Below are 16,204 nucleotides of genomic sequence, written 5' to 3'. Positions count from 1 at the left end.
TAGGGGCTCACGCAGCCGGTGACTTTCGGTGGGGGGGGCCGGTGCTCACTGGCCATGCTGCAAGTCTGGGGGCCCCGAGACCTGGTGCTGGGGCCCCGCTGCGTGGGCTCCAGCCGCGCACCTGCAGAGCCTGGCTGACTGCTTACAATATGGTTCACGGAATAGTTCAAGCTTACTATGGGACCTGCTACTCAGAAAAAGATTCCTTTCAATTTACTGCTCATCAGCCTTGCACTTGGGACCCAAGTGCTCTGATGGAGGCCTGTGGCGAGATTAAGTTGTGGTTCGTGAGTTCGAGCCCCACATTGGCTCCCCACATCTATCAGCGTAGAGCCCGCTTCAGATCCTCTGTCCCCCTCTCTCAGCCCCTCCCCTGCTTGTGCTCTCCGAAAAAACAAATGACTGTTTTTTTTTTTTTAAACCATTTAATTTAAAAAAGAAAGAAAGAAAGGATACAGCTTCCATAGACAGGGAGTCCTCGGACGGATCCCGGTGAAGCTGAAGACCTTCGGGAAGGACTCGCTGTTCTGGACGCCAGGAAGAACGGCTGATTCATGGGAAGAGGTTGGACTGTAACACTAACAGCAGTTTGGACGAAGCAGATCCGACCTCGCGGAGGTCTCGGAGGGGCTCAGGACACAGCAGAGGACGGCCCTGCGGGTGTGGGGGGTCGGGAGAGCCCGAGTCCCAAGTGGAGCCTGAAGACAGGCCTGAACCGCTGTCCTCTCAGGATGAAGCTGAGGGTGAGGAGGAGGCGCGTGGGGAGGAGCAGAGCACGTGCTCTGGAGACAAACTCCTCCTGGCGGGGGTGCGAGACTGTTGGAAGGACGGCAGAGCGTTTAGAATGTTCCAGAACCCTAGTTGGTAAGGCGGCAGCAGGGTTTAGTGGAAGGTCCCTGGTGGGGAAGGGAGTTTTGTGGGTAAAATGCTGTCAAATAGCACCACCTGCTCGGGAGACCTCGCTCGTGACAGGATGGGTCAGTTGATGTGGTTCGCATGTTTTAGCAATGAAGTATTTTTTTGATGTTTATCTTTGAGGTAGAGAGCGACTGGGGGAGGGGCACAGAGGATCCCAAGCAGGCTCTGCAGTGTCAGTGCAGAGCCCGACACGGGGCTCGAACCCACAAACCGTGAGATCATGACCTGAGCTGAGTCAGCACTTAACAGGTGTCCCAGCAATAGAATATCTTTTAACTCAAGTGCTTTAGACATAATGCTACTTACTGCCTGCATTCTGGTGTAGTATAAACGTAACTTGGATAGCCACCGGAAAACCAACACTTCGTTCGACCCACTTTATCATGATTTTTGCTTTGTGGCGGCGCTCTGGGACACACGCAGTGTCTCTGAGGTGATTCTCCTTCTCGGCTCCAGGTTCCTCCTCTGTTCGGTCTTCTTTCTGCCTTGCATTTTTAGCAGAGCGTTCCTTCGGCAGAGATTTCCTGAGTGCCCATTACTCTTCCAGCACTAGTCTACCCCTTTTCCAGCCGAGGAGCAGCTGTGAGGAGGCTAAATGCTCTGCCCAAGGGGTGTGGACACCGGCGCAGGACAGGTGTGTGGCTGCTTCATCCTCCCAGCGAGTCCTGCTTTCTACCCAGACCCGGAGACCCTGGGGAAGCAGACAGCCATGGCCTCTGTCCTCGGAGCCTGGCGTCCAGTGAGAAGAAGCCGGATTTCCGATGTTGAGGAAAGGAGGGCAGGTGTATACAGTACTTTGGGGCTGGAGTTGGCTCAGTTGTAAGTGGCAGGCAGTGGGGGTGGGGCACAGGGAGAGCCCTCAGGCGAGGGACATCCGGCCGGCCAGCACCTGGGCAGCTGGTACACAGGACTGTTCAGACGTTTAGACCTTCTGACTCAGTGATTCCATTCTTGGAAATCTGCCCAGGAAATAATCAGGGATTTCGTCAGATATTCGTGTACAGAGGTGCTCATCAACACCTGTTTGTACGTTTGAAATTTTGAAAATTGCCCCACGATTATTTGGCCAGTACTTTGCCAATATTAATTCACTGAATCCTCCCATCACGCCCGGGCAGTGGGTACTATTGCTCCCCTGTTTTGGAGCTGAAGAAATTGAGGCCCGGGTCACAGTTCAAAAGGCTCAGAGGCCGATCTGAACGCCAGAGCCCCGCGCCTCCCTGGCGCACGTCTGCGGGCGCCTTCGTGCTGGGGTGCCGCACAGCCTTCGCACCTGCATCTTACCAGGTGCCACCGTACGGTGTTACACAGAGGCCACGAAGTCACATGGCGCAGGCCAGTTTTGTAAGCATACAGAGACAGCTGCTTCTTCCTCAGCCCATGCCCCACAAGTGTGTATGGCTTGTGTGTCCCCAGTGCCGGGTCCTTGAGGTGCGGGGCGCACAGACACAGCTGAAATACTGAGACGTTCCCTGTCGAAGGAGGGACATGATTCCTGCACAATCCCTGCCGGATAGAGGGCGTCTGGAGACTCAAGAACCGAGTGGTCCAGTCGGGAGAGGCTGGGGGAGATGGCCCGAGAAGGGGTGTGTGGCCAGCGTGCACGGACAGAGGGAGGCAGGGGGGAGGCCGGGGAGATGACCGGAGAAGGGGTATGTGGCCAGGGTACACGGACAGAGGGAGGCAGGGGGGAGGCCACTGCACAGACTGGTCCTCTTGAGGTGCAGACCTGCCGAGCTCTGCCGTGATGGCACGCCACCTACCTTATTTATAGGGGATTCGGGAGACTATGCTAAACCCAGAGTGACCCAGTTGGTCTCTGAATCGTGGATGCACTGGGCAGGGGAAGGGGGGGTGACGTGTGACGACTGTGCGCTGCTTTGAGATGCTGCCGAGCACACAGAAGCCCTGCTCTGCCTGCGTTGCTCTGCCAGGACGCAGGAGGGGTTCCTGCTCTCTTACACCCTGGGCTGGGGTGCTCTCTGCCGCCAGGGAGGCTGTGCTGCCAGCCAGAGTGTGCTGCGGGGCCGCCGCGCGCTCCCATTTGCTGCGCGCCTGGGGACGGGCTTGCCGGGCAGCGGACCTGCGTTTCTCATCGCTGGGTTTGAGAATTTTCTGAAACTGGGGAACTTTCAATTCTTCTCATTCAGAGGACTACTGTGTCATCAGAGGAAGGGGCTTAATGCAGAATCCGTCCGTGATTTAATACGGAATCCCTCGGTGATTTGATACAGAATCTGTGATTTGCAAAGCAAGAGTGAAACTGTCCGGTTTTGTGTCCTTTGCCCAGAAGCCTGATGTGCGGCTCTCTCGAGGCAGCATCGACAGGGAGGACGGGAGTCTCCAGGGCCCGGTAAGCAGCCGCCACTGCGTCTTCACCAGGAAGACGCTCAGCAGACACGCCTGCATGCTGTCGATGCGCGGAAGCTGTTGCTAAAGCTTTGCACGCTTCATGCATGGTTCTAAGTTTCCACAGCAACATTTGTTTTTCCTTCTGTGTGTTTTGAGGGGAAATGCCTAATTCTCTTTAAGGAGCTAGTTTATGATTACACCAAATGTATTTGAAGCCTGCTAGAAGTTTTCCAAGGGAGAACAGTGTAATGGCTCTATCTCCGTCGGCAGGTGTCTGAGCAAAATAAAAGCAGACTTCTTTAAACAGTTAGAGAAGTTCCCAGGGCGAAGGAGAAACCCGTGCCTGCCGGGTAACAGAGCTGTTGCCCTGGTCAGGCTTCTGGATGGACTTCCAGCCGCGCGTGCGCACGTGAGGCTCCAGCTCCAGCCCGCGTGCTGGGGAAGGCCCTTCCAGCAGCTCTCTCTAATCTACACCTTGAGACCCCGCTGCCCCTGACCCTTGGCCCCTAACAAGATGTGCCCGGTCCCCTGCATGGGAAGACTGGCGTTTCCCGTCAGGATGTGCCGGCATCGTGGGCTCTGCGGGTTCACGGGCACGGAGTCCCGTCACCAGTGAACATGTCTGCGAGCAGGTCTTCTGTGTGGCTAACATGTGACAGGCAGTCTGGGCGAAGTTGGTAAGGCTGGGAATCAGCACACCCCTAAACCCCTCTCGAGGAAATGGCTATTTAGAACACCACTAAGAGGACATTTTGTTAGGAAAGGGAAATTGTGTGTTCCCACGGCAGCTAGCAGGCCCCAGACGGTGCGGGGACAGAGCACATAAGGGGTGACCTGGACAGAGGAGGGCCTCGGAAACACCCTGCGAAACAGACGGCGCACGGCAGGCCCGGAAGCGCTCCCGCGGCACTGGCCGGGCCCGGGCCGGGTGATGGCGGGAGTGCCCGGTGCCCAGGAGACGGCTGTGCCTCACGCTCCACACGGGTAAACCGAGCCTCGTGGGAAACTTGCCCACGGTCACCTGTCCCGGTGCCGGGCCGCGCACTTGTCAACGTGATGGCGCCCTTCAGGGGTGCTTGCCCCGGGGGCCGCGAGCACCCCACGACCACAGTGGTGTTCCCTTTCCAGTCAGTCCTCCGCTGGAGGTCACAGTCTGGTGTGGCCCGCCTCTCGGAGCGCTTCCGGAAACGCGCCGTGGCTCCCGGGGGAGGGGCTCGACTCCAGGCCGGAGGTCGCAGGGAGGAGGGAGCCCGGGAGCGGGCACCGAGGGGAGGCCAGCGGAGACTGACCCTGTCAGTTTCCATGGAAGGCAGAAACCGTTTGGATTTTCAAGATAACACACAGGCTGACGGACAGCATGGCCATTTTGTGGTGGCCCCGTGTTGGGTAACCGTTACTGGCCTGTATTCGCAAACTGGAGACTCAAAGCCCCGCCCGCTGAATGGCTCCCCCGGGGCCCGGTGCCGGCGCCCGCTCGTGCGCAGGACTTCTGAAGCGGGGACTTGTCTGCGCCTCCCCTCCCGGAGCCAGCCTGTGGGCTTGCCTGGCGCGGTGCGTTGTACGTGTAGTTGTGAATTCATCCACAGGGTCCTAAGGATAGAAATTTCCAGTTAATTGGAATTCCTTGTTACCTGAGTGTTGACCAGAAACCTCTGTGTTTAGAAATTTTTTTAAATGTGTGTATTTTACTGCCTGAATCAATGAACACCACCACACAGCTCACAGACTGGCCACTTCTAGAATTTTGGCCACGTTTCCCGCATTTTTCTGCCCTCACTCAGCCTCCGGCTCCCTTGGCTGCCTGGTTCCTCCCACGCTGTTCGGCCCTGTGAGGCGTCCCCGGTCTCCAGACTGCTCCCCTCCCAGCTATCCTCGTGGCTTCTGCCACCCCAAGTCTGTGCTCAAAGGTCACGTTCTCAAACGGCCTGGTCCTCCCACCGAAACCTGCAGTGTCCTTGCCACTCCCCCCCCCCCCCACTTCTCCCTTAGCGGGCTCGGCAATGTGCTGTCGTTACCCCTGCTGCTGCCTTGCTCCCTGGTTACAGTTACACCACCTGCTTCCAGGGGGTGGGGGCCCTTGTTTTGTGCCTGGAACAGTTCGGTAACTGTCAAGTAACCGGTAGGTCAGGGGCACATCCGGTTGGGCCTCAGCGCAGGGCACGATCTCACGGTTCGTGAGTGTGGGCCCCTGCATCAGGCTCTGCTCTGACAGAAGGCGCCTGCCTAACACGCTCTCACTCACGCTCGCTCTCTCTGCACCTCCCCTGCTTATACGTGCTCTGTCTCTCAAGCTAAATAAACACTTACGTGGGTTAACTGTAAAGTGCTTCACTGACGTAAGTTGGTAAGGAGCCCTCATCCCTCACACCATACAGCGGCGAGGGTTTTGTGAGCCTTAGATGGGGTGGGAGGGGGTGTGGTTCTGGGAGGGGAGCCTGGTGCTTGGGGGCGCCATTCTGTAGTCTTTGTATCTGAAAGAGGCAGACGCCTCACGGTAGAAAGTGAAGCACCTGAAAATATGTGTTTGTCAACTAGTTTCCTATTTTAAATTAAGCAAGGTCAGTCTCTCTATCCAGAAGTAGAATGTAGGCATAAAAAGACTGTTTCCATTCATCCTGGGGTAGGTTGTGTCTGGGGGACTGCAGGCATGACAGCGCACAGCTCGCCTGGCCTTGGATCGTGTCACCGGGGTGGACGTTCTGGTTGTGCTGTGGTTCCTCAGCTGGGCCCGGAGCCTGGTCGGGACCCAACAGCTCTGCGGCAGCAGGCCTGGGTGACGGTGATGGTGGCGGTGCCAGCAGGGACTCACAGAGCCCCCAGACACCCCTGCACCACAGCGTCCTCCCACTGTCACTGTTCCCGACCACACCCCTGCTTGCGAGGAGGACAGACATCCAGGAGGGTGGAAGAGGGCTTCCTGAGCAAGGGGCCTGACAGCGGGGAGGGCCTGGGGCTACACTCCTGAAAGGTGGACCAGAGGCGTCCAGGGACGTGATTTTTCTTGAAATTTTACGTTGGCCGTGACCTCTCCTGTCCACGTTCCCATAGATCCCACACCCTGCTGGCAGCTTTGCTTGCTCCTCACCCCTGCCCCAACTAGGCCTTGAAGGCAGTGCGCCCCCCCCCCCCCGCCATCTTGCTGGTCTTGGAGCCCAGCACATGGCACCGGTGTTCAAGGGGACAGAGAGGCGGGAGGGCCATCGCCCCGTGGTGCCCGCAGGTGCTGTGACTGAGCCTTTCTCTTCCCACAGACTGGAAGCCAGCACATCTATCAGCCTGTGGGCAAACCAGGTAAGTGAGGCCATGACACGTGTCCGGAAGTCTTTACAACGTGAGGGGACTGGGTTTTCAGTGTGTATCGTGTCTTAGCTTTGTAGCATCTCCTGATTCTGACCTTCCTCTGTGGACCAGAGCGAGTGTGGCGTTTACCGCAGCCAGCCCCCGACTAGACCATTCGGGAACAGAACTGCCCCGTGGGGCGCCCCCCAGGAGTAGCGTGTGTCGTAGGGACACGAGCCCGTGTCGGGGTCGGTCTGTGTGCCTGTCACTGCACACCACTCACGGTGACATCTGCCTTCTCCCAGATCCTGCAGCTCCGCCAAAGAAGCCGCCACGGCCTGGAGCGCCCGGCCATCTGGGCAGCCTGGCCAGCCTCAGCAGCCCCGGGGACAGCTACAACGAGGGCGTCAAGGTGGGTGTCTCAGTGCCCCGCAGGCCCGTGACCTGCGAGTCACAGCTGAGGAGGGGCCTGCGGGCAGGTGGGCCGGGCCACGGCAGGGTGGGCGGAGCGGCCCCAGGCGCCCTGTGAGGCGGGAACAGACTTGAGGAGAGCCCGGCTTCTCTGCCTCTCTCTCATGTGATAGATTCTAGGGCCTCAGCCAGAGCCCAGCTTCCCAGATCCGTCTTCCTCTGATCGGGCAGAACGTGTCTTTGGAACCGAGTGCTGCCATGGTTTCTGGTTAAAAATGAGTTAAACCAGGATGCAGCACAGGTTACCGCAGGGCCCAGGGGCTTGGCGTCACGGCCTCCCCAGCTTGGGGGCAGGTGGGGGGACCTCCCCGCCACCCTGCTAGCACCACACCAGGAAGTCTAATCTACGAAGCAGGTAGAGAGGCTCACGGAAACTGTGCTTCCTTACAGCGTATTAAGCAACGATTGTTTTAATAATAAGTATGAGGGATTGTCTTGCTTATCCGTCTGTGTGGCAGGAGCTACCCACCCAACCTCAGAGAGGCGTCCTGTTTTCACACAGAGATGCTCCTCTCTAGGCGTAGTTCATCCAGACAACATCTAGCCGGAGATCGCTGTCTCCTTGGTGGCTTTGTCTTTATTCTGGGTTCTCTGAGCCTTTACGCTCCCACATGAGTAGTTGGAACTGCCAGTGTCTGTGCAGGGTGGCGCTTTATCCCGGGGGTCTGCAGAAAACGGGGCGTCTGCAGAAAATGGGGCGTAGGAATAGACGGCAGTCCACACTGGGCTGTAGCTTCGGGAACGTCGCTGTGAGTGGGCCCTGGACTCACCTAGACCTTGCCTCTAGGACCCACCTTGGGCGAGGGGCCAATACGGGAGAACAGAAGCTCTGCATAGGTTAGCCTGGCGTGGCCTTAGCCTCCAGGCATCTAGAGCGGCGGCGGTTCTTCCTGTGGGAGAAGCTGTGCCCTGGTGTTGACACCGCCCGCAGTGGCCTGTGTCACGGGGCCGCACACTGACATGGCCCGTGGTGGCCTGCGCCACAGGGCTGCACGCGGCCCGATGCACAAAATAAGGGACGTGGGGGGTCATCTTTGACGTGGTGCAGTTAGGAATGACCTCCTTTCTAATGCAGGGAAGATACTGGAAATTTAAGATTCTGCCTAACTTTTATACCAAAGGGTACACTTGTTCCAGATGATTCTAAGGAGGGGGCGAGATAGCTACCTCTCCCCAGTTAGCTTGATCTTTTAAGTTACAATAGGATAGCCTCGGTGTAAGGTACAGAGGAAGAAGCATTGAATAGAAGTTGTAAGTTTAAAATAAAGGAGCCTAAACATTAAGAATTGGCTCAAAAGAAGGGTTTGTTTTATTTTTGCTCTTTAAAATTTACTTATTGAGAGTGAGAGCTTGAGGTGGGGAGGGGCAGAGAGAGTCCCAACCAGGCTCTGAGCAGTCAGCGCAGGGCCCGATGCGGGGCTCCAAGTCACAAACCACTAGATCATGGCCCGAGCGGAGATCAGGAGTCGGATGCTTAACCGACTGAGCCACCCAGGCGCCTGTTTTTGTTTGTAAAATAAGCTTCTGGCGTCTCTAAACGCAGCCCCACGCCAGGGCTCTTTACTCTGGCAGTAGGTTAACGACAGCCCGGTTCCGAGGGCGCCGGGGGCTGGGCTCGGGGAGCGAGGTCGGCAGTCTCTCCCGAAGGCCCAGAAGCCCGGCGGGCGGTTCTCGGTGACGGCAAGTACACCCCGGTGCCTCCTTTCTGAGGCCCCAGGGCTTCGCTTCTCGCACGGCTGCCAGATCGCCCCCCCCCCGCCCCCCCCGGGCTCTGCGTGCTTTCCTCCCTCGCTCCGTGAAGACGGCCGGTGCGCGGCGCATGGACAGCCGGGCCCCGGGGCTCCCCGGCAGGCTTCGGACTCGCTTCTCTGGTTCTGCTCATGTGTTTTTGTGGGGGTTTTGTCTACTGCCTTTACTAATACTGTTTCTCTTTTTTCCCTTTCTCTGATAAATTTCTCTAACTTTTCCTCACCTCCCGTTCAACAATAGCCGTGGAGGGTAAGCACATCGTGTCTGTGTGTCTGTCCTCCTCCTTCACACCTAGCGCTCTGCATGTGACTCTGGAGAGATTAGGAAGCCTGGGGAGGGCGCTTTTGCTTGGCTTATCAACAAAAACAGCCTTTTTATTTGCCGGAAAGCGGGGCGTCAACATCCTTGCGGTGACTGTCCGCTCTGTCCCGCGCCAGACTCCGAACACCCAGGCCCCAGGCTCCTCGGACCGTCAGCCCGAGGCCTCAGAGTGGCCCCTGGAGGTGGGGACCGAGCGCTGGCAGCAGACCCAGCGGCGAATGGCTCCTGTTACCTGCTGCAGTGTAGCCTCCTGAAGTACAGGCCGTGCGTGCCTGCCCGCTCTCCCCAGTGGGAGCTGTTAAGTGCCGCTGGGGACTCCCCAGGCCTGCGCTCGCCAGCTGTCCGTGCCCGGCCTATCTGGAGTCACATACGTGTGTCTCTGTACCTGGGCCCTGGGTGGGCGTCTGCACATGAGCCCCTTCAGGTCACCCTCGCCACGGCGGCCCCAGGAGGAGCTGAGGCCTCCCTCCCCCCACCTGCCACCCGTAAGGGCAGCGCTGGGAGGCTGGGCTCCTGGCGGCACCTGCGAAGGGCGAGCGCGTGGCGTCCCTTCACAGACCTGCACCTGCCGGCCCCTTACGGTCGCACGGGGAACACACGCTTCCGTCTGGTGTGGAGGTCGCCACGCTGAGCCCTGGTTTTTACCGCAGAAGTCACACGGATGTAGAACGCTTGGCCAGCTCTCTCTCTGAAATCCTCAGAGAGACGCCAGATAGTAGATTCTTTCTCTCGGTGAATGATTTTGGAGGGGACTTGAATCACGTCTCTGGAAGAATCTGGGGCTTTTAGCGTAATTTGTTCGATTCCATTTCCTGTCCTTTAACTGAGCTCAAAGTTATAAAAAATTATTACCTCGGACACCTGTCACATGGATGGATTTCTTTGCTGTCATCATCATACTGAGCCATAGCCGCACAGACAAAAAAAATCCGCTTTGATCTCTTTTAAAGACCATCCACCCCTCCCCCGCCCCCCCTCCAGCCCAGCTGCTGTGATGTGCTGCCACCTAGTGGGGGCTGGCGAGGTGACGGGGCTTCTGTGTTGCAGCTTCAGCCGCAGGAAATCAGCCCCCCACCCACTGCCAACCTGGACCGATCCAACGACAGGGTGTATGAGAACGTGACGGGCCTGGTGAAGGCCGTCATCGAGATGTCCAGCAAGATCCAGCCAGCCCCGCCAGAGGAGTACGTGCCCATGGTGAAGGTAAACCGCAGTCACATGCCCTCTCCCCCGCCCCCCAAGGAAGGCGCGGGCACCCTCAGAGTCTGACCTGCTGCTTCGGGAGCTGCGCATGACCGCGCCGAGTCAGGGCCGGCTGCGGGTGCTGCGGCGCTGCTGCTCACACGGACGGTCCGAGCCTGTGCGTGAGGTTGGAAAGCACACAGGCCAGTGCTGTGCGCACCGTCGGGCCACGCGGCTCTGCCGTGGGAGCACCAGCACGCCCACGGGAGCTCGACTGTCCTTCAGACGCTGCCCGGGGGGAGGGGCCGTCGTGGAGAGGACCTGGGGGCTGCGCCTGTGCTGTTTTCTTCAGCTGAGGGTGGGGCTTTGGGAGCCATGTGGGTCTTTTCTAATAAGGGTCAGACAGAAATGAAAATGCCCCGCTGCTAGCCCGACCTTGCCGAGCTGTGATCAGGGGCGCAGTCCCGGAGGAGTGCCGGGAGCTCTGAACAGGGGCGCCAGGTCCCCACGGAGCAGGGCACATGGGCACCCTCAAGCTCGAGGTTTGCAGTTCAAGGAGGGCGGGGAAGCTTTGCCCTAAGCCTGGATCTCTGAAACATGCACTTGGATGCATGGCTTTAAAATTGTGGTAAAGCCCACACATCCGCCACGTTAAGTCGCCCACGAGGTTAAGTGCGTCCACATTGTTAGATGGCCGATCTGCAAAACTCTTCTCACCTGGCGAGACCGACCGTGTCCCCGTGAGGGCGGGACTCCAGGGGCCTCGGAGCAGCGGGGTCCTGCCGCGCCTGGCCTCCCCTGGCAGGCTTGTGCCGCTGAGCACCGTGCCCTGCAGGCTCGCCCACACCTTCTCGGGGCGTCAGAATGTCCTTCCTCTTCAAGGCCGACTGATGTCCCTCCAGGGACCACGCTCTGAGAGTTCAGAGACCTGGGTCTTTGAGCGACGTGCCTACTACCTCAGGCCGGGCTCAGTGCTGAGGAGAAGAGACACAGGGACTTTTACAGAGCGCTAAAACGGAAACAAGGCCTAGAACCGAGAACCGGGGCCGCTGCGGGCGTGCAAGTCCTTTGTGCGTGTTCTGACTCGGGTGTGGGCTTGTCTGCTAGGAGGTTGGCCTGGCCCTGCGGACGTTACTGGCCACCGTGGACGAGACCCTCCCAGGCCTGCCAGCCAGCACTCACCGAGAGGTAGGACGCGGGCGGCCTTCCTGCGCTGGCGTGCGGGCGGGACGCTCTCTGAGGCCGTGACCCTCCAGCCCGAGAGGTGGAGAGGTCTGTGGGCTGTGGCTGGCCTACCGTGGAGGTGGTGTGGGGTGCCACCAGCTGGCGTAGGTGAGACCCCACTCCACTTCTGCCCACCACCGAGCCGGGCCCAGAAGACAGGCGGCTGTGGGGACGGCAGGGAGCACAGGGCAGAGCTGGGGGAGGGGCGGCGGGGAGCACGGGGCAGAGCTGGGGGAGGGGCGGCGGGGAGCACGGGGCAGAGCTGGGGGAGGGGCGGCGGGGAGCACGGGGCAGAGCTGGGGGAGGGGCGGCGGGGAGCACGGGGCAGAGCTGGGGGAGGGCCACGCCCTTCGGCGCCAGCTCAGGAAGGGGCTGGAGGACCTTGGCAATGAGCCGGGAGAGGCAGCCCACCCTCCTCCCTTAAATTCTGAAACAATTAGAGTTTGCACATGATGCAGGTTTTCTGTGGATAGTACTAATAACAGAAAATGCCTTTTGAGTAAAAATATGTGTTTCAAACATTTTTTAAGGACTCAAAGTTCACCTAAAACATGGTCTCTCTGCAGTAATCCTCATTTTTGCCACTTTTGGCCACCGTGCATCATGTGTTAACTAACAAATGAGCAGACACGCCTGCATTGTTTTAATAATGCTCCCAGCTGTGCCAGCCTCCAGAGGTGCCCCCCGGCCTCCTGCAGAGGTGCCCCCCGACTTCCTCCCGAGTGCACCCCTACTTTCTCCAGAGATGTTCCCCGGCTTCCAGTGGTAGACACTGCCCAGGCCACATGCACACGAGGCCGTGTCCCCCCGAGTCTGAGGCTGCCCTGGCCTTGCCCACCCTTCTTGTGTCTCCACCCCTCCAGCTCCCGCACCGACCCTCCCGCTGTCTCTAGCCCTGCACCCCGGTGGGCTCTGTTCTCCTTTGTTTTCTTAGTTTCTATTTCAAAGGATGTCAGACTTAAAAGTGGTAAGAACAGTACAGAGAATCCCAGAATGTTCTCCACCTAGTCTCCCTTCCTTTTAACCTTGTCCCACATCTGTGTCATTGGTCTCTGTTCATCTACCACACGGTCTCCTTTCTGTGAACCATTTGACCAGCGCGTTTCCATCCATACCTCCCGTCGGGAGGCGGTTCTCAGACCCTGTAGGGCTCCAACAGCCGAGGCCGGCACCCTGCACCATCCTCACGGACGGTCACGCCCAGGAGCCTCGCCGTCTAGTCCAAGACCAGCAGAGTTCCGAGTCCTGCTTGATGCCCGACAGTCTGTTAGTCTGCTTCCGCCTCCAGTAGGTCCTCAGTCTGCTTTCGGCCGTCAGCGTCTCGGAAGACTGTAGGCCAGTTACCTTAGTGTTGAGGGGCGTCTGTACAGACTGACGTTTCCTCCTGATGAGATGGCGCTCGAGTTCCTCTCGGGCCGTTGTGTCTCAGGACCCTGCTGTCCAGGTGACGCCCGTCTGGGACTGGCATGGCCCGTATTGTGCTTCCGTTGTAAGGGCATCACGTCAGCTGCACAAAACCACCGGAGTCACTTTGGAAAATGCCTGCTTGTCCAGTGCGCACATTCCCAGCCAGCTAGGGCTCGTTCATCGGCTTGGTTGCGACTTTAATTGGTCTCTTCCACAACGAGCAAGAATGGTGCCAAGAAGTGGAAAGTCCCAAATGCCAGAGGCAAGAAAATGATGTCCTAACAAATAAATATTCTGGCAGGGCCGTTTCTAAATTCTTACTTGAGCTGATAAAGCCTGCAATAAGCGCTCCATCTACCCGGACGCTCCTGCACAGCTTGCTGTGTCGTATCTGTGGTTTTTAATTACTGTTTTTTAAAAGAGGGAGGGGAGTTTTATTTGATCTTGCTTCCCCCTCCTTGGTCCCTCGTGCTCTCGTGCTTCCTGAGAGAGCAGCCCGTCCTCCTGGGCCAGACCGTCCCCGTCCCTTCACTGCCTGGGGCCACGGGTGGCCATCCCCCGCCCCCCCCCATCATCCTGGCTGCTCCGTGAGGCCCCGCAGGCTTCAGAGCCTTCCTCACCCGGCTTGCTGCGGCCAGCATCCTGCTCTGGCCCCTCCTTGTGGCCGTCCCTGCAGGTGCCACACCTCTGGTTTACAAAACACTCTTTCTCCTTGGTGACCCACTTGCGTAGGTCCAAATATTTGAAGCCTCTGACTCTGCTTTTAGTGGGGCCTCTGCTTGAGCTGCTGGCCGTCCACCTTTAGCAGGACATTCCACTCCTGGTTTTGCTTCCAGTCGGTGGGGCCACCACGCGCTGGCCACCGCTGCCTCTGGGAACCCCCTTCCCCCCACACAAGCAGCCGCTCCCCTGCCGTGGTTATACCGCAGGCTGGGCCTCTCCCCCCTCCCTGCCACTGCCCCCTCCGCTCAGTTCCCACAACAGCCTCTGAGCTGCCTTCTCCTGCGGCTCCCCCGGGCGCCCACCCCCCACCCCGACACAGCCACCAGGGCCCTCTTTCTAGAATTCCTCTCCCGATGATGGCATTCCCCTGCCGAAAAGTCCCTTAGGCCTCCCCGTCGTCCCATGGGCTGGGGCTGACCTGGCACGGCTCGTGAGGCCCTGCACAGAGAGGGCGGCCTGCCTCTCCGCTCAGTGTCCTCTGTGGGGTCTCCTGACCCTCTTGGAGTAGACTGTGTCCTTCTGTTCTGGATTCATCCCGGTGCATTGGAGCTTGTTGTGGGCAGGCTGCTCTACACCAGACCGTGCGCACAGGTGTGTCTGCTTCGTTCCTGCACCCACACCACCACGTGCCCCGTACGGGGGTGCGCGGTGATCGGTCAGGGACCCAGCAGAAGATCGTCACTGGATGAATAAACCGACTAGTAGGGACGTGAGACACCAAGCAAAGTGTCCCCACCCTCCTCCGGCGGCCTCTTGTGCCACACCACCCCGCTCCGTCCTGCCATCGGTTTGGGCGGGTCACGGTGGGACCAGGGGCTCTCTGGACATCCTCAAGCACAGCAGAGGCAGGTCCTGAGCCATGGCCAGTCTTGTAGGAGGAGCACGAGACTGCGAGTCCAGACCCAGGCTTCCGTCTTGAGCCAGACACCAGCTACCTGGGTGACCTCAGTGCATCTCATTGTCTCGGTTGCTCCGATTGGGGGTGAGGGGGTGGGCAGGGGCCAGGCGGTGGCCTCTGAGGTTCTGTCTGAGCCTGTGAGTCCTTTAAGAAGCAAAAGCCCAGTGAGTCACTGAGATTCATGGTCCCTGGGGCTTTTGTGGAAGGAGCAGCCCGCCCTGGGCTTGTGCGCACACACCCCGTTGACCATGACCATCCCTCGACTCACGGCCTGGAGGAAGATTTGTCTAAGGGGAGGAGTCTTCTCCTGGAGGCGCCGAAAGGAGGTGCGTGAAGACTGAGCGGTTCGCGGCCGTGCCTGTCCTGACGTCTCTCTTGTGCTTCCAGATCGAGATGGCCCAGAAGCTGCTGAACTCCGACCTGGGCGAGCTCATCACCAAGATGAAGCTGGCGCAGCAGTACGTGATGACCAGCCTGCAGCAGGAGTACAAGAAGCAGATGCTGACCGCCGCCCACGCCCTGGCCGTGGACGCCAAAAACTTGCTCGACGTCATTGACCAAGCCAGACTGAGGGCGCTCGGCCACGCGAGGCCGCGCTGAGGGGCCCCCGCACGCCGCCAGCCCTGGCCCGCCCGCGGTGGTGACTGAGGGCTGGTTCGAAACCTCTCTCGGACAAGTTTAACTGCATTTGATTTGAGTTCATTTTTTGGTTTTGTTTTTCTTTAATCATGGTGTTCGGAAAAGTCCAGGATCCAAATTATGGCATTTTTCTGAGGATGAAAATCGTCCATGAGAAGCTTTTAAGAATCGCCAGGAACAGATGACGGTCCCATTGGGGTGTGTTTCCATGGAAACGGACAGGGCCCGGCCTCGAGGGCCCTGAGCCAGCTCCGTCCCGCGTGGGCAGAGACCAGGCGGAGAATTCCGGGAAACCCGAGGGGCTGAGTGTTCTTCGGGCCGCGGGGTGGCGGCCAGACCGGACTTTGTGCTGTGAGGACGCCCTTCCGCTGCGAAGCGCTAACCCCACGCTAAGACAAAGAATGTCAGAGCTGTATTTTGAAGACTTGAGTCCGTTCAGAAAAAAGCAGCCACCCCTTTGTCTTTCCCGCCTTTTACCTTCCTGTCGGCCCCGTGCCGGCCGGCTGGGGGCTAGCTGTAAACCACACTAAAAACTTTGTCTTTTTCACCAGAATAATGTGCCAGTTCTTTGTAGCAATGGTATTCCTCTCCGAAGCAGAAATGCTTTCTGCCAGAGCACCTCCAAACTGCATCGAGAAGACGTTCTGGAACCATCCCTGTTTCCCATTTTTATATAATTTATAAAGAAAGACGAAAGCCATGTTGACTATCCCGCAGCCGCCAGAGCTCACTAACCCCCCGTGTGTCTGTCTTCCCAGGAGGCGCGAGTGAGGCGGAGAGTCGGGTTTCCTTTCATGTCCAGTTACACCATCCCTTCTGTTAAACCCTTTTGAGAAATGTACCCTCCCTTTAGCTTGTCGGGGGCATAAATTATTCTCAGGAAGAATATGATGAAGTGTACAGCTCCTTTGGCCTATTAAACAGGTGTTACCAGTAACGCCGCCGGTGTGACAGCCTTTCTTTGCTTCCCGCAGGCCATTTAGGTGTTCCAGGGGACTTGTCGGGTAACACGCAGGGGCGTTCTCCACGTTTACTGGTCTC

General features: G+C 58.5%; 1 protein-coding gene across 22 annotated transcripts in view; it reads left to right on the top strand.

Annotated features, from left to right (window-relative positions):
• Nucleotides 1-16,100, top strand: part of PTK2 (protein tyrosine kinase 2) — a 207,157-nt gene extending 191,057 nt beyond the window's left edge. For 9 of the 22 annotated variants that reach the window (XM_029923982.1, XM_029923979.1, XM_029923980.1 and 6 more), the window contains 7 exons: nt 3,209-3,271; nt 6,522-6,561; nt 6,855-6,961; nt 9,010-9,018; nt 10,138-10,293; nt 11,380-11,460; nt 14,912-16,100. In XM_029923982.1, coding sequence (XP_029779842.1) covers nt 3,209-3,271; nt 6,522-6,561; nt 6,855-6,961; nt 9,010-9,018; nt 10,138-10,293; nt 11,380-11,460; nt 14,912-15,124 — 669 coding nt within the window. In that variant the 3' untranslated portion in view covers nt 15,125-16,100. The remainder of the gene's footprint in view (nt 1-3,208; nt 3,272-6,521; nt 6,562-6,854; nt 6,962-9,009; nt 9,019-10,137; nt 10,294-11,379; nt 11,461-14,911) is intronic. The other 13 variants (XM_029923983.1, XM_029923981.1, XM_029923974.1 and 10 more) reach the window with 3 other exon arrangements.
• Nucleotides 16,101-16,204: the final 104 nt, after the last annotated feature.

This window comes from Suricata suricatta, chromosome 15, assembly GCF_006229205.1.
Source record: "Suricata suricatta isolate VVHF042 chromosome 15, meerkat_22Aug2017_6uvM2_HiC, whole genome shotgun sequence".
NCBI classification, from domain to species: Eukaryota; Metazoa; Chordata; class Mammalia; order Carnivora; family Herpestidae; genus Suricata; species Suricata suricatta.
The sequence above is the reverse complement of the archived record's forward strand: the minus strand, read 5'-3'. Positions and strand labels throughout refer to the sequence as shown.